At 43.5% G+C, this 25,597-nt stretch overlaps 1 protein-coding gene across 3 annotated transcripts in view; it reads right to left on the bottom strand.

Annotated features, from left to right (window-relative positions):
* Positions 1–25,597, bottom strand: part of LOC126183238 (syntaxin-binding protein 5) — a 976,467-nt gene that overhangs the window by 320,611 nt on the left and 630,259 nt on the right. For all 3 annotated transcript variants that reach the window (XM_049925028.1, XM_049925029.1, XM_049925030.1), the window contains exon 6: positions 9,480–9,687. In XM_049925028.1, the coding sequence (XP_049780985.1) occupies positions 9,480–9,687 (208 nt within the window). The remainder of the gene's footprint in view (positions 1–9,479; positions 9,688–25,597) is intronic.

Genomic DNA, 25,597 nt, shown 5'->3' with positions numbered 1-25,597 from the left:
TCTGGTCGTATATAAAGTATGCTAGCAGCAAGACACAATCAGTGCCTTCTCTGTGTGAGAGCAATGGAAATACTATCTATGCCAGTGCTGCTAAAGCAGTGTTACTAAACACAGCCTTCCGAAATTCCTTCACCAAAGAATACGTAGTAAATATTCCGGAATTCGAATCAAGAACACCTGCCAACATGAGTAACTTGGAGATAGATATCCTCGGAGTAGTGAAACAATTTAAATAACTTGATAAAAGCAAGTCTTCCTGTCCATACCGTATACCATTTAGGTTCCTTTGAGAGTATGCTGATGCAATAGCTCCATACTTAACAATCATATACAACCGCTCTCTCTACGAAAGATCCGTACCCAAAGACTGCTACGTTGCACTGGTCACACCAATATTCAAGAGAGGCAATAGAGCAGTCCACTAAATCACAGACAACATCACTAACGTCGATATGCAGCAGGATTTTGGAACATAAATTGTGTTCGATCGTTATGAATTACCTCGAAGAGAACAGTCTATTGACTCACGGTCAACATGGATTTCGAAAACATCGTTCTTGTGAAACACACCTAGCTCTTTACTCACACGAAGTGTTAAGTGCTATTGACAAGAGATTTAAAACTGATTCCGTATGCCTAGATTTCAAGAAAGCTTTGACACCATACGTCACAAGCAACTTGTAATCAAACTGCGTGATTATGGAATATCGTGTGTTATGCGACTGGATTCGTGCTTTCCTGTTGGAGAGGTCACAGTTCGTAGAATAATTCAAAGAAAGCCATAAAGTAAGAACAGGAGTGATTTTTAGCATTCCGCAAGGTAGTGTTACATGCCATCTGCTGTTCCTTATCTATGTATAAGATTTAGAAGACAATCTGAGCATCCGTCTTAGGTTGTCTGCAGATAATGCTGTCGTTTATTGACTATTGAATTCATCAGAAGATCAAAACCAACTGCAAAATAATTTAGAAAAGATATCTGTTTGATGTGAAGATCGGCAACTGATCCTAATTAACGAAAAGTGCGAGGTCATTCACATGAGTGCTGAAAGGAATCCGTTGAACTACGGTTACACGACAAAATCAATCAAATCTCAGGCCGTGAATTCAACTAAATAAGTAAGAATTACAGTTACGAACAACTTAAACTGGAAAGGACACACACAAAATGTTGTGGGGAAGGCGAGCCAAAGATTGCATTCTATTGGCAGAACACTTAGAAAATGTAACAGATCTGCTAAAGAGACAGGCTGCACTACGTTTGTCCGTCCTCTTTTGGAGTACTGCTGCGCGATGTGGTATCCGTACCAAATAGGATTAACGGAGTACATCGAGAAAGTCCAAAGAAGAGCAGCACGTTTTGTATTATCGAAAAATAGACGAGAGAGTGTCACGGAAATTATACAGGATTTGGAGAGGACATCATTAAAACAAATGCGTTTTTCGTGGCGGCGGGGTCTTCTCACGAAATTTCAATCACCTATTTTCTCCTACGATTGCGATAATATTTCGTTGACGCCGAACTAGATAGCGAGAAACAATCATCATAATGAAATAACATAAGTCAGCTCGTACGGAAAGATATGGGTGTTCGTTTTTTCCACGCGCTATTCGAGAATGGAATAATAGAGAGTTAATGTGAAGGTGGTTCGATGAAACCTCCGCCAGACACTTAAGTGTGATTTGCAGAGTTTCCATGTAGATGTAGAGCAACATGTAGGCACACTAACAACAGCCTCTATATACATTTACTCTCTTATGAAGTTTTTAGTGAAGAGTACGGCACAATTTTGAAGTTATAGGAGCATTTATAAACATACGACTAGGCCTCCACTATCAGCAAATTCACCCTAGTCTTGCCCAGAAAGAGCAAATTCACCCTAGTCTTGCATAGAAAGGAAATAAGTATGTAGTCACAAAAATACTTCATCACCTCCCTTGTGGATTTAAGGTCTTCGGAGATAATGAAAGTTTTTTTTAAAAAAACCTAAAATCATTTTTATCTGACAACTACTGCTCCATAGATGCATTTCTGAGAACAGAGTATGCACGTGGTCGCTTACATTTATCTAATTTTGTTGTATATTAAGATTATAACAAGAAATGCCCGGCGGGGTCAGGGATTTTCACCTGCCTCGAGATGACTGGGTGTTTGTGTTGTCCTCATCATTTCATCATCATCCAGGAAAGTGGCGAAATTGGACTGAGCAAAGATTGGATAATTGTACGGGCGCTGATAACCACGCAGTTGAGCGCCCCACAAACCAAACATCATCATCATCATCATCATCATCATCATCATCAACAAGAAATGCAGGTACGACCAGCATGTAGCCACATTTCAACACAGAAAATGTATCTTATTTGTTAACCTGCTGATTTTCATGGAGAGCTGCCGTGAATGCGATCCACAGAAGACCAAAATCAACTAAACTACGAAATGGAACTAACAGGAGACTTTGAATGTGTAAAAATAAGGGCAGCACAATTTGATACCTGTGTGTTTGTCGATAGTACAGTATCACGGAAACGATGATAAACCTGAACTGGAAGACGCTTGAAAATAAACGCCAGCTCTCTCACCAAAGCTTATTTACGAAGTTTCAAGACACAGAGCAAAGTGAGAAGTCTAGGAATATACAGTGCCGAAAAATAAAAAAAAATCACAGCACCAAGGAGGAGTTGTGCGACACAAACTGAAGGTTGTAGGCGTGTTTCTACATCTGAAAGACGATGCCTGTTAAAATTGCGCGCCAGTGGCGTAAGAGTGGCACTTGTTGCGCCACTGTGATGATGTAAATTAGGTTTGCTTTATACACAAGCTGTAACGATAATATCGTTAGTTACTTTTGAGATCAGACGTGGTGAGTTGATGTTAGTCAAGAATTCCTTTAAGGCAGGGCTTAATAACTTGCCGGTTTTGAGCGCGAGTACTCGCGTCTGCTCAGGCACGTGCTCGCGAGCAGGTGCAACGTCGCGGAGTAGGGTGGGAGGGGAAATGCGCGCGCGCTCGCGCGCGCGCGTTTCAATAGGGCCGCAGCGTACCTATTGAATTCGCGCCGACTGTGTAACTTTTAAAGTACTACGATCAGCTCTAACAGTCACTTCGCTGGTTAAGAATCATGTCAAGTCGCCGTTGTGTAACCACAACCATGCTTACGCAGTTCAACCCCCATTAGGAGGAATTGTATCTGTTTACAGAAAAAGATGGTGTTGCAAAATGCTTAGTATGTCACAAAACGCTGAATTCTTTTAGGAAATTTAATTTGCAGCGACATTATATGTCGTACCATGCGAAAGACTACGGAAGTGGAAAATGTGATGGACCAGATCGTGCACAGGAAGTTATTAAACTTAAAAGGAAGCTATCCGAAGAAGATCTGGACGACGAAGAAAGATCAACTGAGGTAGCTCTCAGAGTGAGTTACAAAATTGCTTTGCTTTTAGCAAAATCCCTGCATCCCTTCACTGATGGCGATTTAATAAAAGAATGTTTGGTAGTTGCAGCGGAACATTTGTGTCCATCTCAAGTTGAACAGTTTCGGATTGTGCCATTATCTAACATGACCATTATGCGTTGCATACAGGAGATGGCAGACGACGTCCAGAGCCAGCTTGCAAATATCTGTAAAGATTTTATGGCGTATTCTCTAGCTCTGGACGAAAGTGTTGATATCACTGGAACAGCGCAGCTTGCCACATTTATTAGAGGTGTTAATAGAGATCTTCAGGTGAGGGAGGAGCTCCTCGATGTAGTAGCCATGAAGGACACTACAACTTTATCTACATCTACATCCATACTCCGCAAGCCACCTGACGGTGTGTGGCGGAGGGTACCTTGAGTACCTCTATCGGTTCTCCCTTCTATTCCAGTCTCGTATTGTTCGTGGAAAGAAGAATTGTCGGTATGCCTCTGTGTGGGCTCTAATCTCTCTGATTTTATCCTCATGGTCTCTTCGCGAGATATACGTAGGAGGGAGCAATATACTGCTTGACTCTTCGGTGAAGGTATGTTCTCGAAACTTTGACAAAAGCCCGTACCGAGCTACTGAGCGTCTCTCCTGCAGAGTCTTCCACTGGAGTTTATCTATCATCTCCGTAATGCTTTCGCGATTACTAAATGATCCTGTAACGAAGCGCGCTGCTCTCCGTTGGATCTTCTCTATATCTTCTATCAACCCTATCTGGTACGGATCCCATACTGCTGAGCAGTATTCAAGCAGTGGGCCAACAAGCGTACTGTAACCTACTTCCTTTGTTTTCGGATTGCATTTCCTTAGGATTTTTCCAATGAATCTCAGTCTGGCATCTGCTTTACCGACGATCAACATTATATGATCATTCCATTTTAAATCACTCCTAATGCGTACTCCCAGATAATTTATGGTATTAACTGCTTTCAGTTGCTGACCTGCTATTTTGTAGCTAAATGATAAAGGATCTATCTTTCTGTGTATTCGCAGCACATTACACTTGTCTACATTGAGATTCAATTGCCATTCCCTGCACCATGCGTCAATTCGCTGCAGATCCTCCTGCATTTCAGTACAATTTTCCATTGTTACAACCTCTCGATACACCACAGCACCATCTGCAAAAAGCCTCAGTGAACTTCCGATATCATCCACCAGGTCATTTATGAATATTGTGAATAGCAGCGGTCCTATGACACTCCCCTGCTGCACACCTGAAATCACTCTTACTTCGGAAGACTTCTCTCCATTGAGAATGACATGCTGCGTCCTGTTATCTAGGAACTCCTCAATCCAATCACACAATTGGTCTGATAGTCCATATGCTCTTACATTGTTCATTAAACGAGGTGATATTTTAAGTAGTGTTGAAGAAAGTGTTGAAAATATAGGATTGTCGTGGAATTCTTTAGTTTCAGTGTCTACAGACGGTGCACCAGCGATGACAGGGAAAAAAATCAGATTTCGTTGCGCTGTTGAAGAAAATTCAAAAACTGACCGTCCGAAATAAATAAAGGGCATTCACTGTGTGATCCACCAGGAAAACTTATGTGCAAAGAGTATCACTCTAAAAAATGTGATGAGTGTTGTTGTTCGTACAACCAATTATATAAGGAAGCATGGGCTACAACACAGGCAATTAAAAAGCTTTCTTGAGGGTGCAGAAAGCCAGTATGGTAGCCTGCTTTATTACAGCGAGGTCCGCTGGCTTAGTCGTGGCGAATTATTAAATCGATTTTTTTGCCTATTAGATGAGATAAATATGTTCATGGAAATAAATAACATGTGTGTTCCTGAATTGAAATAGCCTTCATGGAAATGTGATCTCGCGTTCTTAGCAGATTTAACTAGCCATCTGAATGCTTTGAACATTTCACTACAAGGTAAAGATCTGCTAATTACTCATTTTATAGCTCTAATACGAGCTTTTAAAATGAAATTGACACTTTGGGTGAGTCAGCTGGAAACAGGAAATCTAGCTCATTTTCCTAAATTATCATCCATGCAAGATGTTCACAAAGAAGGTGAACGTTATTCACATAGTTTAGTTGCCCTTAAGGAAGAATTTGATCAACGCTTTCAAGATCTGACAGCACTAGACAGTGATTTTGATCTGTTCTCCTTTCCATATTCAGCGAATATTGAAGAGATTCGTCCTGAGCTGCAACTAGAAATTATTGACCTGCAGTGTGACAGAGAATACAGAGACAAATTTCAGAACAATAAAAACATTTTGGAATTCTACAGACACTTCCTCAGGATAGATTTCCTCGTTTGCACGAACTGGCGGCTACAATAATATCAATGTTCGGTTCCACGTATGTTTGTGAACAACTGTTCTCTGCAATGAAATGTAACAAGACGCGCCTGAGAAACGCATTATCTGATGGAAATTTAAACTGCACGCTGCGCCTACAATGCACAGGAACAATTACTCCGAACATTAGACGCAATTGTAAAGGGCAAAAAGTACAAGATAACCGAGAATCCCACACTTCAGTGACACCTTTTATTGTGTAACAGTTCACAAATTAATACGAATGTAGAGGCATACGATACACTAAAAGCTAATAAAATTATGTGGCACGTGTACATTCTCCTTTATTTGTTTCATTTGTGGCAGTAATAATTCGTGAGTGATATCCCTGCAGGTGGCCGCGGATTTACATTGACTGGCGGCAGCTGTTGTGTGCCTCACGTGACTCTCCCCACTCTCCGCTCTGGTCCGGTAGTGGGGGTAGCGTGGTCGCGCTGCTCGGTGCTCGCGCCTTGCTGCTCACAGCTTGCTCCGCGAGCACGTATGTTGTGAATCCCTGCTTTAAGGCGACAAAGACGCCATTATCAGCACCTCACTGAGTTTGGAAGAGGTCGTGCGATAGAGCTATGAGAAGCTGGATGTTCCTTCTGAGATACTGCAGAAAGACTGGGCAGGATGTAGCCCCCTACAAGATTGCTGACAGCTGTGGTCACCAGAACGTACGGCCGCAAGAAGATCGGGCTCCGGACGGCCGCGTGTACTATGGATAACGGAGACCATGGCTCTCTGTAGCATCTTACTGCATCTGCAGCAGCAACTTGAGCAGCAGTTGGCACCACAGTGACACACCGAACTGTTACAAATCAATTACTTCAAGGACAACTCCGAGCCAGAGGTCCTGTAGCGTGCATTCCACTATCCCCAAACCACCGCAATTTGAGACTTCAGTGGTGTCAAGCGAGAACACACTGGAGGACAGAGTGGAGGTCTGTCGTGTTTTCTGATGAAATCTAGTACTGCCTCGGTGCCATAATGGCCGTGTGTTGGCTAGGAGGGGCCAGTTGCGTGCCTGCAACAATCCTTTATGTGTGCTAGACACACTGGACCTACACCTGGAGTTATGCTCCGGCGTGGGATTTCGTAAGACAGCAGGATCACTCTCGTGGTTATCCCACGCATCCTCACTGCAAATCTGTACGTCAGTTTGGCGATTTGATCTGTTGTGCTGCCATTCATGAACAACATTCCAGAGGGTATTTTCCTACAGGATAACGCTTGCCCACATACTGCTATTGTGATCCAACATGTTCTACAATATGTCGACATTTTGCCTTGGCTTGCTCGATCACCAGAAGTGTGTAATCGAGCACATAAGGAACATCATCACACGACAACTCCAGCGTCATCCATAAACAGCATTAACTGTTCCTATATTGACTGACCATGTGCAACATGCATGAAACTCCATCCCATAAACTGACATCGGGCACCTGTACAACACAGTGCATCCAAGTTTGCATGCTTGCATTCAACATTCTGGCGGTTACATCCGTTAGTAGTGACCAGCATTTCACATTTGCAATGGCTTATCTCGCGCTTACATTAAGCTGTGATCTTGCAATGTTAATTACTTAAATATGTTAACCAGATAAATTTATTACCGAAATTTCCTTACCTTATATTAATTATTTTTTGGTGTTGCGATTTTTTTTCCGTCAGTGTATTACAACCCCTACATTTCGTTGCTATAGGATCCATGAAGCCAAGATTGGCTAATTACACTGTGCGTAGGCGCATTTAAGCGGTCATCGTTCGCACACTATGCGCGAATGGAATGGTAAGAAACCCCAAAACGTGCTACAGCGAAGAAGTGTCCTCTGCCATGCACATCACAATAGTTTGGAAAGTATTGATGGAGATGTAATCTGATTAGTACTAGAAACAGTAAACTTCTGTCCTATTGCTTTTTCGAATCTGTGATGTCTAATTTTGGAATGTGACAACTGTCTGTTAGTCATGGCTCTTTGTCACTCATTTCTGTGGTGAGACAAAAGATGTAGAAAATGTGGCATTATTATAGTAGCTTGAGTCTTAATGTCCCTGCTCCACCCTTTACTGGCACTCATGGGAAGAGAAATAAGCCAGTACCATTTTGGATAAAGATGTTCAAGTGGCAGCTGATGTGGAAGTAATCTGCATATAACCTATCTCAACAATTTGAGTACATAGGTCCTTGATACTTGGCTATATTATTCTGTACACTTTAACTATTGATTTTTAACTACTACTTTAACGACATCCCGAGAAACTGCCACATATTAACTCAGAATTACAGACTACACTTAGAACTGTTGAGCCGTGGCTAGACAAATGACGTGTTGTAATAAACGTCGACAAATAAGAAGTAGTTCTGTTCCCTCATAGACAAACATCTGCACAAACGTCAATACAAGAACAAATAACTCTATATGTACGTCCAGTACGTAGTCATAGCCATGGTACGGAAATTTCGGTATTAAATTTGTATACGTAACATATGTAAGTGATCAACATTGCAAGATCACAGCTTAATGTAAGCGCGAGATAAGCCATAGTGAAGTCTGGTGTCTGGCTGGTCCGGAAACTAACTGGGGTGGGGTGGAGGGCCACCACATGCACATCACCAACCGATCACGATGGTGCTCAAACAACTCTATTCCATGCTTAACCGGAAAGCACTCTGAATAGTGGAGTAGCTAGGTCCATGTACAGGACCGTCATTACACCGCTGATGACATATGCTACTCCTGTCGGGGGATGTGTAAATGTAACACATCATCATCGCCTGCAGGCCGTACACAAGAAGGTACTACGAATTATAGACTACACTCCAGGATACTTGTGTTTCGTAAAACTGGATGAACAAATCTATACGACACGACTCCAAGGGAAATGTTGACCTGGAAGTATAAACTGGTACCTTCGTATAGCGTACATCGGTATTTTGGTGGTATTCTGCAGTGATGATGAGTGTAAGAGCTGCAAATATAATATTTTCGAGAACTAGGAACTATTGTCGGTACCATTAAGGCGAGCCAAAGAACATGAAACCTGGCGGCAAGCTGCAAACCCTCGCGTGCAGCAACGCACGGAATCTCCCGCAGACAGACAGCTTTCAAAGATAAAGCGATTTTCAGATTTTCAAAACTAATTTTATAATTTTCATAGCAACTTTCTCGCTGAAAGCTTCAACGGAGCCCAACAGAACGTACATTTGTCGGCGACAACGTTTTCCTTACATATACGAAACAGTTTCACATTTCTTGCGGTATTGTATTTCTTATCTCCGAATACTTTACATTCTCACGATAAAATGTATATCCCATGGATCTATAAACTTTGTTTATGTACATACTTCTCTTCAGTCGAAATATGTTAGTGTTTGTTGCTTTTTCAACACGTTGAAGTAAAAAAATGTTCTTCTTGAGAGGCTCTAATGGCTCTGGGCACTATGGGACTTAACTGCTGAGGTCATCAGTCTCTTCTTGAGAATTTCTTGTAACGTTAGACCTTTTTTCGGAACAACTGACAAAAATCTTCTTTTAGAAAGGGATCCATGATATTCTTGTCCGAACAATAGATATATCTAAATTTTCTGTATCATTACGGACATTCGGGATTATCACTAACTGGCATCGCTTGAGTAGGTGAGATGACTCTGACCTGTCTAATTTCGTGAAGATCACTGTAATAGCGCTACAACAACTTACCGTGCGGTTGTGAAACACTGACTGGTTTCGGTGCTTGCCTCGTTGCCCAAGTGGTGAGTGAACCATCCGTATGGCTGCACATGAATTGCTTTCCTTCATGGTGCCACGTTATTGACTTCAGTGGCTCCGAAGTCTGACACCGTATATCTGCTGTCCTCGTCCGTAAGTCCCACAGGACTATCTGGCCCGATTCAAAGCCTATCAAAAGCTGTGGAAGTAACAAGTAAAAATTAATACCTTATAAATGCGAAAGGAAATGTTCTACAAACATATTTAAACATTATCAGCTGTTAATCTAGTACAGAAGTTTAATCGGTTAAAAGACGGAAAAATAACCTACGATGATTCAGGTTGCAGCACCGAGAAAACGTAGCTGCGTGACTGCGCGCGCCCACACACACACACACACACACACACACACACACACACACACACACACACACACAGAGAGAGAGAGAGAGAGAGAGAGAGAGAGAGAGAGAGAGAGAGAGAGAGAGAGAGGGGGGGGGGGGGGACGGGATTGGGGGGGGGAGGAGGAGGTGCGGTGCAAGTGTATGTTATACCAGTATGTTCGGTCTGAAGAATGAAAATTGCATAATAGCTTAGATACGATATCAACCTTATTTATATATCCGTCAACTGCTTAATTCCACGACGGAGGGTACACCTAGTTCTAAATACGAAATTAGTAAGGTTTGTTTTCGATTTGTGGTAGGATTGAATTAGTTATGTATCATATATTCCTAACGTTTAAACAACTGGAATAAAATCAGAATATTATTCGTCCACGTTGGGATCTCATCCGCATATCTCCAGTGATCAGGGGCTTATCAGTCAACTCCAATTGTAAGGGCGAAATTAAGTATGCGAACTGCGATCATGACTCAAGTCTTGGGCCTCTGTTGGGGGAGGTAGAATTCCCTACCAGAAAAGTGAATATGATTGTTCAGATGCTCAGAGAAGCAGCAAATACGTATCGCATTGCTGAGCAGCAGTTGTTGACGCCTGATCCATAATCGACGTACCCTGCCTCTGCAAGTAGAATGGTCACAGGGCTAGTTCAAAGGGTACTTGTCTCACATAGGACCCAACAATGGTGTATCAGGTTGTAACACCGAAAATGCAGATAAAATACCTCCTGCATCATCCAAAATTTTTCGCCGTTTAATATCCATTGATAGCTTGTAATGTAGTTCTGATTCTAAATATGTAAGCTTTATTACAGAAACTACAGATGAATGGATGTAATAGTCTACTTATTATAATGTAAACTTCTGGGTAATAGCCAAGGGAACATTATTTGAATGTATCGATAGCAACCAACAAACGGCAGTAGCTGCGCCGTTGCTTATCTTCGCGTATGGAGAGAGTCGCGGTACGAACAGAAAAGAGTGCGGAAGTGTTTGTTGGGCGTTCCCGCAGACGCGGTGTGCAGTTATGATCGCGCCAGTGTATGCACACCAAATTCGATAACCCGCAATTATTGAGAGCACGGCAGTGGTGGACAGGCGGAGGAAGCTGAGGTTCTAACTATTGTCTGTCCAATAACTGTCCGTGGCTCTGGAGTCGACTCGGGGCTCTCATCCAGCAGCAACAGCAGCGGCAGCTTAGCATTGTCGTCGGCTACATTAGTCGTCGTCTGTACAGTTACATCATCGTAAGACTGTTGAGTAAAAAAATAGAACCCTGGTAGAGACATTACCCAGTGGGATTTCTTTGACAAAGTATGACTAACTTCAATAGTAACATGCAATAAAAAACGGTTCAAACAGCTCTGAGCACTATGGGACTTAACATCTATGGTCATCAGTCGCCTAGAACTTAGAACTACTTAAACCTAACTAACCAAAGGACATCATATAACATGCAATAGTTTAAACTTTTAGGGCACCTATGTTGTCATTGTCAGACATTATTGCCAAGCTGGGTTCCTTTCCATCCAATCACCAAGTGTCGTAAGAATATGAAAATTGGTTAACTATTTACTGCCAGATTTGTTTGTTGAAGACCAATCCCAAAAGCAGTAAGACTCCACTACACTGAACAGATGATCATAGAAGTAGAATTCTGTTTGTGTATGGAAAGTATGATGGCGACAGAAATGTATAACGCATGTCTAGGGTGCCGAAATCAAACGTACAATTTCACTGGCAAAACTAATAACTAAAGATACAGCACAAATTAAGAGCGCGCAATGCCATTTATTCTTATTTAGCTTAGCGAGTGACGTCTGCTGGCTTGGTATGTATTTTATTATTGTTATTTGCTTAAAGTAAATACAATTTAATCTTTCAATACTCGAAAGTAAATTGCTTGCCTTTTTCTAAATTTTGCATTACGTTACACGTATGTTACTGAAAATAGTTTTTTTACACGACAGAGTTTTAGTTGCATTTATTTAACCAGTAACTTCATTTAACTTTGCTTTCAAAATTTACTATTTCAGAATAAGTAACTCCAAACTCAGTGCTTGCTGATTCATTTATTTTTTTTCGTGAACTGTTATGTTGTGGAAAAGCGTGACAACCTTATGTTGCCACGCCAGTGATTATTTGCTTAGATTTCTTAAGATTATGGAGATTCATTGCCCTAGCGTGCTGGCGAACGTTTAATTGTCTCTATGCCGGCCGGCGTGGCCGAGCGGTTCTAGGCGCTTCAGTCTGGAACCGCGCGACCGCTACGGTCGCAGGTTCGAATCCTGCCTCGGGCATGAATGTGTGCGATGTCCTTAGGTTAGTTAGGTTTAAGTAGTTCTAAGTTCTAGGGGACTGATGACCTCAGATGTTAAGTCCCATAGTGCTCAGAGCCAATTATCTCTTTTTAGCTAACCAGTCTTTTTTGGTATTAAATATTATGTGGTACCCTTTTCCCCCTATTGTGGTTCGCGAGAGATTGCACTATACTGCACCCATTTCAAAATTATCATCAGTATTTAGATTAGGCTTAGAATAGATTCTTCCTTCAGAATGGTCTGTTGTTCACTTTCCTACTACTAACCGGTATTTTTTCCTTCAGTAACGAGTGTCGCACCCACTATAAAATTTCATTACGCATACACGACCAGAGTCAATTATATCGTAGTCCAATAGGCCAATTAGGAAGGGGGAGGTTACAAGGTCCAGCACCCACAATGCCGGAAATGTTGCGAGACATGCGCAAGACTCCCACGCTCAAGAATGGATAGGATCAAAGGTTTGTAAAGCTGTAGAAGTGTAAGCAATCTCCGTACCAGCCGGTTTTACTGAGGCAGCAGAGAACATTAATGTGTGACCAGCACTTTCGCTCAAGCTGTTAAAGATAGGGTAGCCATATCAACTGGGTTCAAATGGCTCTAAGCATTATGGGACTTAACATCTGAGGTCATCAGTCCCCTAGACTTAGAACTACTAACTAACCGAAGGACACCACATACATCCATGCCCGAGGCAGGATTCGAACCTGCCACCGTAGCAGCCGCGCGGGTCAAGAGTGAAGCGCCTGGAATCGCTCAGTCACAGCGGCCGGCCATCAACTGGGCACTGAAGACCAATCCCAAAAGCAGTAAGACTCCACCACACTGAACAAATGATCATCGATATAGAATTCTGTTTGTGTATGGAAAGTACGATGGCGGCAGAAACGCATGACGCATGTATTGGGTGCCGAAAACCAAAAGCCTTGGGTGAGAGCCCAGGACTGTGCCTTTCATCTGGCATCCTGCAGTCAGCGTTCAGAAAAATCCACAGTTGAGGCGCTACAGTAAAAGCAATCATCATCAGCATACGAGGATGGTGACACTGCAGAACCCACAGCTGTAGTCACTAGAACAAGTGGTACACTCAATATAGAGCACTGTGGGACCCCATTCTCTCGTATATGGGGGGGGGGGGGGGGGGCACTGGGGGAAGCACCAGCCAGAACCCAGAAATAATGGTGTTCTGTATAAAAATCGGGAGCAGACCCCAAAGACCCCACTCATGTAAGGTAATGAACATGTAACGAAGCCATGTGGTGTCTTAAGCCCTTTGCAAATTGAAGAAGACAGCGATAAGGTGTTGTCTGCAGGCAAAAGCCATCCAGGATAGCAGACTCTTGGCAGACCAAATTGTCAGTGGTAGAATGGCCTTGGCGAAAACCGCCCTGGGACGAAGCCAAAAGGCCCTGAGACTCGAGGTACCAACACATCCAACGCTTCACATTAGTTAAGATTAATTGGGCGAGTGAGCGATAGCTGTCCATATCAAGGGAATGTTTACCCAGTTTCAACACTGGGACGATCATGCTTTCTTGCCCCTTCGTGGGAACTCACCATCGCTCCTGATACAGTTGACATTGGCAATCCATCAACAGGTGACTGAGCATTTGGCTGTGGATGCGATCTGGCCCTGGAACCATGTCAGAGTAAAAACCTAGGACTCTCAGGAGTTCCCAGGCACTGAATGGAGTATTACAGGGCTCCAGCTGATGTGTAGTGAAAGGTGAGTGAATCTGCTTCTTCCACTATTTGAGGACATGAAATGCATGCAGATAATTCTCAGACACAGAGGCTTTTAGACAGGTGTCCACGGAGGCATTGGAACTTTGCCAAACCTGAGAAGGTGGGGAATGTGGTCCCATGGCAGTAACATACTATTCGCAGTATTCTTGTCTTCTGTCACTCTATTAGGTGGCAGACCTGGGCATGGAGCAGTTTAAAGGCGATTTGGTGCTCCATAGATGGGTGTCACTTATGGTGTAGGAGAGCAGGTCTGCGATCGCTAATGGCCATGGCAGTTTCGCATGTCCACCAAGGAACTGTCTTCCGATGGGGAGATCCCAAGGAATACAGGACTACTCAGTCGGCTGACAACAGAATGGCAGCAGTTGTGCTATGGACAGCCACATCGACACCTTCACATGGCTGGGTGCTGAAGTGAAGGTATCTCGGTCAGCATTGTTGACAGCTCATCTGGATGGACACCCAGGTGAGTGATGCTGAGGGAATGACAGGATGATCACGAAGTAATCACTGTCACACAGGTCATCGTGGACCCTTCAACAGGTGGAGTGGAGAAGACCTGGGCTGCAAATGGAACAATCGACGACTGAATAAGAGCCATATGCCAGAAGTAAGTGTGTGAGGGGGCACCAGTATTCAGAAGACAAGGATAGAGCTTTGTGAGCAAGTTTTCGATAACTTTGCTAAGACCGGTGGTCATGGTTCCATCCTGCGAAAGGTTATGGACATTGAAGACACCCAAAATTAGGAAGGGTGGGCGGAGCTGAGGAATGGATACAGACAATGCGTTGTGAAACCCTTCTTCACACTGGGAGGGAGACGCACATTATACAAGCTAAAATTCTCAGATGTCCTCACACTAACAGCCAAAGCCTCCAAAGACATCTCGAATAGCACATGTTTGCTGTAGATAGAGATCAAAGTCTACGTGCAAACTCCACCCGACAAACTTTCATAGTCAGCACTATTCTTAAAATAGCCCTCATAGCCACAGAGTGTAGGCCCCCACATCGCTGGTAACCACATTTCTTGGAAGGCCATGCAGAAAGGGGAGGAAATGCGTAAGAGATGTCTAAGCTCAGCCAGGTGGTGGAAGAAAACTGCTACAGCTCCATTGGAGAATCACGCTATAGGTAGCCCATAAGGACATGAAGGGACCAAGAAGGCGCATCATGCCTCAGTTTCATGGACAGAGGAAGAACGTGAAGTCCTACGACCAGCAACCTGTGGCTCCTTCAGTCACTAGCTGCCAAAGTGGGTGTGGGAGAAGCAACGGTAGGACAAGGGCCCACAACCACGAAAGTAACAGATTTAGTTGAGCAGCCGAGAGGACCCAGCATAGAAGACACAGAGAGGAGAATACTGTTGCTAGAGAAGATGACACTGTCATAGCAATAGCATATATCACCACCACATATGTAGGGTGCAAATGATTATGTTTCTTCTTGGCCTCTTCATAAGTCAGTCAGTCAAATGTTTTGTGTTATTCAATTTTCTTTTCTTTTTGGAAGATTGTACACTTTAGTGAACAGGGGCATGGTGCTCTCCACAGTTGACGCAGATAGGATGAGAGGCACAAGGAAAGTTTCTGCGCAACTGACTTCCACAATCCCTACAGAAAGGACTAACATTCCAAAGCGAAGACATCTCTTTGAATTTTATGCATCTGAAGCACTACATGGGATGGGATACGTACAGTTTCACATTACATTGATACATCATCACCTTGACCTTTTCAGGTAACAAGTCGCCTTCAAAGGCGAGGATGAAGGCCCCAGTAGCAACATTATTGTCCTTTGGTTCCAGCTGGACATGATGGACAAAATGCACACCCTGTTGCTCCAAACTGGCTCGTAGCTCAATTAGTCTGTAACAGAAGGTCGTGACAGAAGATGATATCCTGTACCATACAGAGACTGTCATGGGGGGTTATAGTTACAGGAATGTCATCCAGCTTGTCACAGGAAGCAGTCCTCATGACTGGGCAGGGCTTGTTGTATTAGTCAGAACTGAACCACTTTTAATTTTTGGGATCACTGCTGCTTCCCCAAACCTGTCCTCAAGGTGTTCAACAAAGAATAATGCCTTTGTAGCTGAAAAGGAACTGTTGTCGGTCCTAAGGTGATCTAAGTATTGGGGCAACTACTTCCCCTCTTGTTGCTTAGACTGTGAAACAAAATTTTGGGGCTATATCTCTCCACATAGTAAGAATCTTCTGCTTCAGAAGAGACCGCTGGGCCACGCAGCCATTAGCAGAAGAAAGCTTAATTTGCTTCAGATGCGAGTCATCCACAACACAATGGTGTCACTCCCTCCCCCCGCCAAATGGAAGCTCTCACCACGGGTGCCACACAGCCTCAGCAATGGCTACCTGGCCAGTAATCCATTGCCCAGAATCTCCACGCCCCAGCCACAATGGGCACATACTGCCAGGGATATTTATTGAGTTTCCAGCTCAGGCACAAATCTCTCTCTCTCTCTCTCTCTCTCTCTCTCTCTCTCTCTCTCTCTCTCTCTCTCTCTCGCTCTCTCACGCACACACACACAGGATGGCTACCGTTTGGATGCATTACCATTGCCATTGCCAGATAGGAAGAGTGTAAAGACAAAAAAAAGCACATCGGTGGAATACACACCACGCTGGGCGACCTTACCTGCATGTCTGTAAAATTTGGAAGACTAATTGTAGGTCAAACCTAAAAATGGCGCCCTATAGTTTAGGATGAAAAGGTGTGTAAAGTGCCAGAAGAGAGAGATCCACGTGTGGTTGGCATGAAGATGACCATCCAACGGAAAGGCAGAGGCCAAAAAGGAATAGTAGAAGGATGGATCTGCAGCACAGAAAGGGAAGTAGCACTACAAGGGTTGGGTCCCGTGTAGGCCAAGCATGTACTGACAGAGTTGTGATCCGCCTTGTGGGTATTGTAGCCTTGTCTCAGCCCTTTTGCGACATTAATAGGTTCAGATATGGCTTCCATTTCTCAAGAAGTCGAATAGAGAAGAGACTAACTGTATGAAAAAAATACTGAAGAAGACGAAAGATGGTTCAGACACATCCTGTAGAGATCGCCTCTTTATTTTACAACAGCCGAGGCAAAAATTTACAGCAGTACCGAAGGAGATACACATTGCCTTTGTAGATTTAGCAACAACTTATAACATGGCCCCTAGAGCAAAACTCTAGGAAGCTGTGAAAGCGATAGATAAGGATGACCATCTTTTTCACATTGTTATTGAAATGTAGGAAGATAATAAGGAACAGATTATTGTTGTCATTATTATTATTATTATTATTATTATTATTATTATTATTATTATTATTATTATTATTCTCGTGCAATCTCTTCGTATGTTCGCTCTTCTGTCCACAAAACATCTGTTTTCTTCTTTGGTCTTCTGGTATCAAATTAGTGTTTATTACTATTAGAGCTGAATTTTTACCGTCCTTTCATTTAACCTATTTTCATGCCTATCTGTTGAAGGTCATCTGCTATTTCTTTATCCACTTAATTTTTATCCTACCTACAGCTGAAATTTGTTGGAGACTGTACTTTGTATTTTCATAAATAAATTTATTTCCATTCAAACTGATCTGTGGCGTAGCTGAGAACCGGACAAGGGTACATCTAGAACCGGGGGCTCAAGGATGCAACAGTTTTGTTATGTAACTACTCTTATCGCTTGACCTTGTTGAACAGTAGGTAGAATTCGTCGCCCAGCGGACGGGAGCACCTAGTACGGCTAGTGCTCCCGTCCGGGATAACGTCTCCGCTGGCACTGTGAAAATTTTCTAAGTCCACGCTACTGCATATACTATATAAGCGAGCGAGAGCCGCGCAGAGGCTCATTCGCGCTGCTGCTGCTGCTGCACAGGCAACTGCATTGAACGCCGCCACGATGCCTTACAGGAGAATTCGTCGCCGTTCTAAACAAACAGTGTATAAAATCATCGAGAACATTGAGTTCGCCACAACAGCTGGAGACAAGAAGAACCGCATACCAGTTAAGAGTGTTGCTGCTACTGCACTTGTCGACGGACTTTCTGTTCCTGAATGTATCCACGATTCTGTCCAAGTGTGTGTCAGAACATATGGCAAAAAAATATTCATCCCCAGTAGACATCACGCCAATATCAAATTACACCTATTCTCGCTTTGATAATGGCCTCGGTACGTTGTGGAAGGGGGTTCACAAGTTTCTTCAGGATTGCGACATGTTGGTCGCTACATTTCCCTTTCTCTTCCATACAATGCCAGACATTTTCTGTCCGATTAAAATCAGACGCTTTTGCTGGTCAGTCGAGTTGCTATGAGGTGCCCGAATCCTCGTCAAATCAGGAAGATATGTGTGGAGCCTTGTGTACGCGGTTGTTTTCGTCTTGAAACACAGCAGTCTCTACAGAATAATCATCATGAAGATTTAGAAGAAAGGGCAACAGTAAGCCAACGAGAAATATGAAATAAACACCTTGGTTTACGCTCACAGAAATAGCAATGAGTGGAGCCTAGTCATGGAACTGAAAAGACTCACAAAACGTCATAAAACCGACAACTGTCTGACCTACTCCCACCGCACACTGCGGGTTAAACGCCTCATTGGGTCATCAGTACTCTTGACATCATTTGAAAAAGACGGAAAAACACCACTTGTCTAATCGTGATGACGCTTCCACTCAGCTATTATCCATTCTGTGTGTTACTTAGCTCAATGAAAAAGTTGTAGTTTTATGTTGCGCTATGGGCAATAGCCTTTCTCGCGCTACCCCACCCCTAATATCCATTTTCTCCACTTCCTTTCTCAATGTTCACTTGGCAACTGGTTGAGGTGCACCTGCATTCAAAGACAGAAGCAATTCTTGTCGTGTTTGAAACTGTAATTCATTGACAAGGCATGACACTTTTCTCTAGTCCACTTTCGTTCGGTGTAGTGGAGCTAACTGTGTTCTGGACACAGATTTATGACGCTTACATAAACAAACTCCACCAGTCACTTTTAAGAAGACCCCATTCCTTTCTCAAGGCCGTTAAGATGAGCTACAAATGACAATAAATTCAAAAGACTATTGTCCTATTGGTTGGTGCAGCCAATTATCTTTGTGGATATACCCTGAAGAGCCAAAGAAACTGGCACACGAGCCTAATATCACGTAGGACCCCCGCAAGCACGCAGAACTGCCGCAACACAACATGGCATGGACTCTACTAATTTCTGAAATAGTGCTGGAGGTAATTGACACCATGAATACTGCAGCCTTGACAATAAATCCGTAAGAGCACGAGGGGATGGAGATCTCTACTGAACAGCACGTTCCAAGGCATACCAGATATGGTTAATAATGTTCATGTCTGGGGAGGTTGGTGGCCAGCGAAGAGGTGTCGCATTGTCCTGCTGGAATTGCCCAAGTCTGTCGGAATTCACAATGGACATGAATGGATGCAGGTGATCAGACAGGATCCTTACGTACATGTCATCTATCAGAGACGTACCTAGACGTATAACAGGTCCCGTATCACCCCAACTGCACACGCAACACACCATTATAGAGCCTACATCAGCTTGAACAGTCCCCTGCTGAGATGCAGAGTCCATGGATTCATACCCGTACATGTCCATTCACTCGATACAATCTGAAACAAGAGTTGTATGACCCGGCAACATGCTTCCAGTAATCAATTGTCCAATGTCGGTGTTAACGGGCCCAGGCTGGGTGTAAAGCTTTGTGTTGTGCAGCCATCAAGAGTACACGAGTGGACCTTCGGCTCCAAAGCGCATATCGGTGATGTTTTGATGAATGGTTCACACACTGACACTTCTTGATGACCCAGCATTGAAATGTGCAGCAATTTGTGGAAGCGTTGCACCTCTGTCACATTGAAGGGGTCTCTTCAGTCATCATTGGTCCCATTCTCGCAGGATCTTTTTCCAGCCACAGCGATGTCAGAGATTTGATGTTTTACTGGATTCAATAACAACTCCGCCAGACACTTGTTGTCTTATATAGGCATTGCCTACCTCAGCGCCGTATTCGGCCTGTTTACGTATCTCTGTATTTAAATACGCATGGCTATACCAGTTTCTTTGGCGCTTCAGTGTGATTCATAACCTACCTTCTTATAATTACTGTACTACTATTTATGAGTCAAAGTGGCTGCCAGATGTTTGTCCTTGTTTTAATGGCTGTAATTTATGAGCCAAAAATGACGTCACAGTCATACATGCCTGCTCAGGTAAAGTCAAACACTTCCACATTACAGCGGATGTGTGGAAACATATGTAAGTTCAAACAAGTTTCAACTGCACCAGTCTGCGTCGTGGCACTCAGCCTCCCAGTGTCGTCTCACCATTGCTCGTTGCCATAACTACTCATCATGGCTGTCGCACTCACTGTACAAGCCCAGTTACTCAACTGGAGTGTGAGTGATGATGTGCCCACCCACTGTGGAATGAATGACTCCCACACAGTGTGAGGCTCAGGGAGCTGCAATCAGCCCACATACATAAATACACACATCCCCTAGCTACCTAACCACTCAGCAGCACCAGCGATAACAGATAGACCTCTATCTTAGAGTTAGTATGTGGGCCGCCATAGGGAGGCAGTAGCCACCAGTCTGATAACAAAACTTATTCAAGAAGTGCACATGTGTGAAGCTGTTTCCACAAAAGCAATGTGCGATCCACATTCTGCATATACATCTGATCAAAACTACCCAGACGAGTACTAGTCGACATTACTATAGAGTGTGTGTATCACTGAGATTGCTCACCACGTTTAAAAAAGCAAATCATGTCTGTTAGAGAAAAACTTATTTTCTAAACAAGCCCACTACTTACATCTTGTTCTGAAGATGGAAGAAAGTCTCGCGACTTAACAAATTGTAGGTTAGAGCCTCTGGGTGACATGCACATGTAAAAGAGATCGCCTACACTACAGAATACTTATCACACCCCTTTTAGAGTACTGCTGCACAGTACTGCGTTTCATACATTCTCCAGCACAATTAGACAGTAACAGCCCTCCCAATAACGTTATTTAAACAACTAGTGGGATAAACTAAATGTGCACTTATTATTGAGACATATTACCATAATTAGGAAGTTAAAATCTGCAGCAGAGAGTGACAGCGAATTATTTTGTTAGCAGAACTTAGGTTCCAGTAACATCTCATTTTACTTCGCATTGCATCACTGTATATGATGTAAGCACGAACTGTAATATATGTGGGAGATGATGGATGAGTTAGCAAATCACTTTACCTTGAAATACAATTTTTTCAATGCAATATAAAAAGACTGAAGTGGTTTCATCTCAAAATTAAATGTCGTCATTTTCATGCAGAAACTTTGCATATTACAGTACGCAACAAAGGCATGTTTTATGTATACACTATTATTCTCTGCCCCAAAACACCATCTTAGGCAGGAAATTTAGCTGTGTGTATGTACTAAACTGACATTCAATTTGCAGCTTAACAACTATAATGCATCATCCCACAATAAAGCGATATATACCGCAGAACCCCCATCTATTTGCAACGTTTTTGATGACTGTGATCCCATTCATGGATCACTGGCTGACTGTCAATGTGTTCTTATAGCTCCTTAGAGCAGCACACTCCTAACTAATTCACACTTGCACTCCCAATAGTGTTTAAAATACATAATATTGTACATACACTCAACAGAGTTTTTTTCTGACCATGCTAAAAGCATTACGCCGAATATCTGATGCTTAACACCTGCATACAACTTCACAACATGGTGGAGAGTACTTCCAACCTGTAAATCTGTTTGACTTGTGTACTATGATACGCAAATTGCATCCACTGATCTCTTGTGGTTAGGAAGGCTTTCGCAACATCCACTGATGCATATATGCAAGGCTGCCACCACAACCTGACTCTGGTATGTCTGTCCCTGCTGGATGCAAGCCTACAGAGACACCTTTGCCACTGGTGTGACAGTAAATTTTGTACTACATACGAGACTACAGTGCACCATATTCACAATATAATATCATGACAATCGTTCCATGCAAGCTGTAGGGCAGGTCTACATTATTTCTATCACATCAGAACACGATCACATAGACATGTTGCTATCAACAGCTCCCAGCCACAGCAGTGTAGACAGCCATGCTAGGAAGTGCTAGACAATGGACTGGGAGATCGCAGTATTCAATCCCACCTCAGTCAGCTCTAGGCTTTGTATTTATCAATTCTCTCAACTCTATTAATGATTCTCTGTGTAGGGTCAAACACTATAGCTATAAATTATAGCTTAATACTAACTTTCTCTTTCGTCAGGACACTTTATAAATTCTGGAAGTTGGCTGCCAAATCGTAAATAGCGCCAGAGTGTGTGTGTAATCGATTTCCATGTAGTTTATATGTAAGTTAACCACCTTAGCGAAACAAATGGTCTTTGAATGTAATTATTCCAGCTTCTGAATACATATCATGGTATTTTTATAACTCCAGTGGAAACATGCAGAGCATAGCAGAAAATACCGTTTGTTGATATGAAACACAGTTGGTTGGTGGGACAGGACCAAACAGCAAGGTCATCGGTCCCTTCGGACTAGGGAAGGATGGGGAAGGAGGTCAGCCATGCCCTTTCAAAGGAACAATACTGTCATTTGCCTGAAGCGATTTAAGGAAATCGTGGAAAACCTAACTCAGGATGGCCGGATATGGGTTTGAATCGTTGTTGTACTGAATGTGAGTCCAGTGTGCTAACCACTGCGCCACCTTGCTCAGTTATGAAATACGCCTAGCACCCCTAACGAGTTAGAAATCACAACTTAATACCGTTCTCTTTAGTACAGAAGGCATGTATAAGAGTATCTGATACCATGGTTACCGAATTGTAAATCACTATGCATGTCTCTCTGGTCCAATAAATCATGTAAATTAATGGGTACCACTGCGTGACAGCATATTCATTCATTGTATGCATAGTGACACCTGCTAACCCCGTATTGGCAATATGTGAGTCGTGTATTTTTCTACTGCTAAAGGACTATTACCTAAGTTACAACAGTACTGCTACATATTTGTTCAAATACGTAATGGTTTTGGTCTGTTACACACATTGGTTCTTCTTCTTATTACCTGTGAAATTAGACTTGTACCAACAAACACTGTTAACTCTGTAACATTTGTATTTGATGGTATTGTAGACAACATTGTCCTGGATTGAGAAAAATGAGTTTCCCCTGCTTTAATGTAGCATCTCTGTATAATTATCTTCTTTATTACACTCTGCATTAACATTCTCCACATAGTTTACAGGCAATTACTCTCTAAGAAACGATGACACACCACGAAGTAATTATTCACATGGGTTAGAAATTGGTAGATGTGACGTACATGTACAGACAAACAAATGATTACAATTTCTGTAAAATTGCACGATTTATTCAAGAGAAAATTTCACATGTTGAGCAAGTCACATCTGTCCCTTATGTAAACAGTTATTTCGCTTGGCATTGATTGATAGGGTTCTTGGACGTCCTCCTGAGGGATATCGCGCCAAATTCTGTTCAGTTGGCACGTTAGAGCGTCAAAATCCCGAGTTGGTTGGAGGGCCCTGTCCATAATGCTCAAAACATTCTCAACTGGGGAGAGATCTGGTAACCCTGCTGGCCAAGTTAGGGTTTGGCAGCACGAACTCACGGTGTGTGCGGGTGTGTATTGTTTTGCTTAAGTGGCTTGCCATGAAGGGGTTGCCAGGTCGTATGGCAGGCGACAGTCAGGTTGATAGCTCAACGCTGTTCAGGGCGTTTCCAGAAACGTCTTCGCTCATCATCAGTGCTCAGTTCAAAGAGGGATTCATGAATGAAGACAGTTCCACTCCAGTCAATGAGATTCCACGGCAAATTTGTCGGGCACAACAGTCAATGAGCTTGCTGGTATACAGAGATCGATGGTAGATGCTGGGTGAGTAGGTGGGGGATTTGAGTCTTTATCCATGTTGGCTGATTGCAGCTCCCCGTGCCTCACTGTGTGAGAGTCATGCATTCCACAGTGGACGGGCACATCATCACTCACACTCAGTGGCGCAACTGCGCTTGTAGAGAGAGTGTGACAGCCATGATGACTGGTTATGGCAGCAAGTGGTGGTGAGGTGACACTGGAGGCGGAGCAGACATCTACATTTATACTCCGCAAGCCACCCAACGGTGTGTGTCGGAGGGCACTTTATGTGCCACTGTTATTACCTCCCTTTTCTATTCCAGTCGCGTATGGTTCGCGGGAAGAACGACTGTCTGAAAGCCTCCGTGCGCGCTCGAATCTCTCCAATTTTACATTCGTGATCTCCTCGGGAGGTATAAGTAGGGGGAAGCAATATATTCGATACCTCATCCAGAAACGCACCCTCTCGAAACCTAGCGAGCAAGCTACACCGCGATGCAGAGCGCCTCTCTTGCAGAGTCTGCCACTTGAGTTTGCTAAACATCTCCGTAACGCTATCACGGTTACCAAATAACCGTGTGACGAAACGCGCCGCTCTTCTTTGGATCTTCTCTATCTCCTCCGTCAAACCGATCTGGTACGGATCCCACACTGATGAGCAATACTCAAGTATAGGCCAAACGAGTGCTTTGTAAGCCACCTCCTTTGTTGATGGACTACATTTCCTAAGGACTCTCCCAATGAATCTCAACCTGGTACCCACCTTACCAACAATTAATTTTATATGATCATTCCACTTCAAATCGTTCCGTACGCATACCCCCACATATTTACAGAAGTAACTGCTACCAGTGTTTGTTCCGCTATCATATAATCATACAATAAAGGATCCTTCTTTCTATGTATTCGCAATACATTACATTTGTCTATGTTAAGGGTCAGTTGCCACTCCCTGCACCAAGTGCCTGTCCGTTGCAGATCATCCTGCGTTTTGCTACAATTTTCTAATGCTGCAACTTCTCTGTATACTATAGCATCAACCGCGAAAAGCCGCATGGAACTTCCGACACTATCTACTAGGTCATTTATATATATTGCGAAAAGCAGTGGTCCCATAACACTCCCCTGTGGCACGCCGGAGGTTACTTTAACGTCTGTAGACGTCTCTCCATTGATAACATGATGCTGTGTTCTGTTTGCTAAACACTCTTCAATCCAGCCACACAGCTGGTCCGATACTCCGTAGGCTCTTACTTTGTTTATCAGGCGAATGTGCGGAACTGTATCGAACGCCTTCCGGAAGTCAAGGAAAATAGCATCTACCTGGGAGCCTGTATTTATACACTCCTGGAAATGGAAAAAAGAACACATTGACACCGGTGTGTCAGACCCACCATACTTGCTCCGGACACTGCGAGAGGGCTGTACAAGCAATGATCACACGCACGGCACAGCGGACACACCAGGAACCGCGGTGTTGGCCGTCGAATGGCGCTAGCTGCGCAGCATTTCTGCACCGCCGCCGTCAGTGTCAGCCAGTTTGCCGTGGCATACGGAGCTCCATCGCAGTCTTTAACACTGGTAGCATGCCGCGACAGCGTGGACGTGAACCGTATGTGCAGTTGACGGACTTTGAGCGAGGGCGTATAGTGGGCATGCGGGAGGCCGGGTGGACGTACCGCCGAATTGCTCAACACGTGGGGCGTGAGGTCTCCACAGTACAT

Source organism: Schistocerca cancellata, chromosome 4 (assembly GCF_023864275.1).
Source record: "Schistocerca cancellata isolate TAMUIC-IGC-003103 chromosome 4, iqSchCanc2.1, whole genome shotgun sequence".
NCBI classification, from domain to species: Eukaryota; Metazoa; Arthropoda; class Insecta; order Orthoptera; family Acrididae; genus Schistocerca; species Schistocerca cancellata.
Note: the sequence above shows the minus strand (reverse complement) of the source record. Positions and strands in the feature narration are given on the sequence as shown.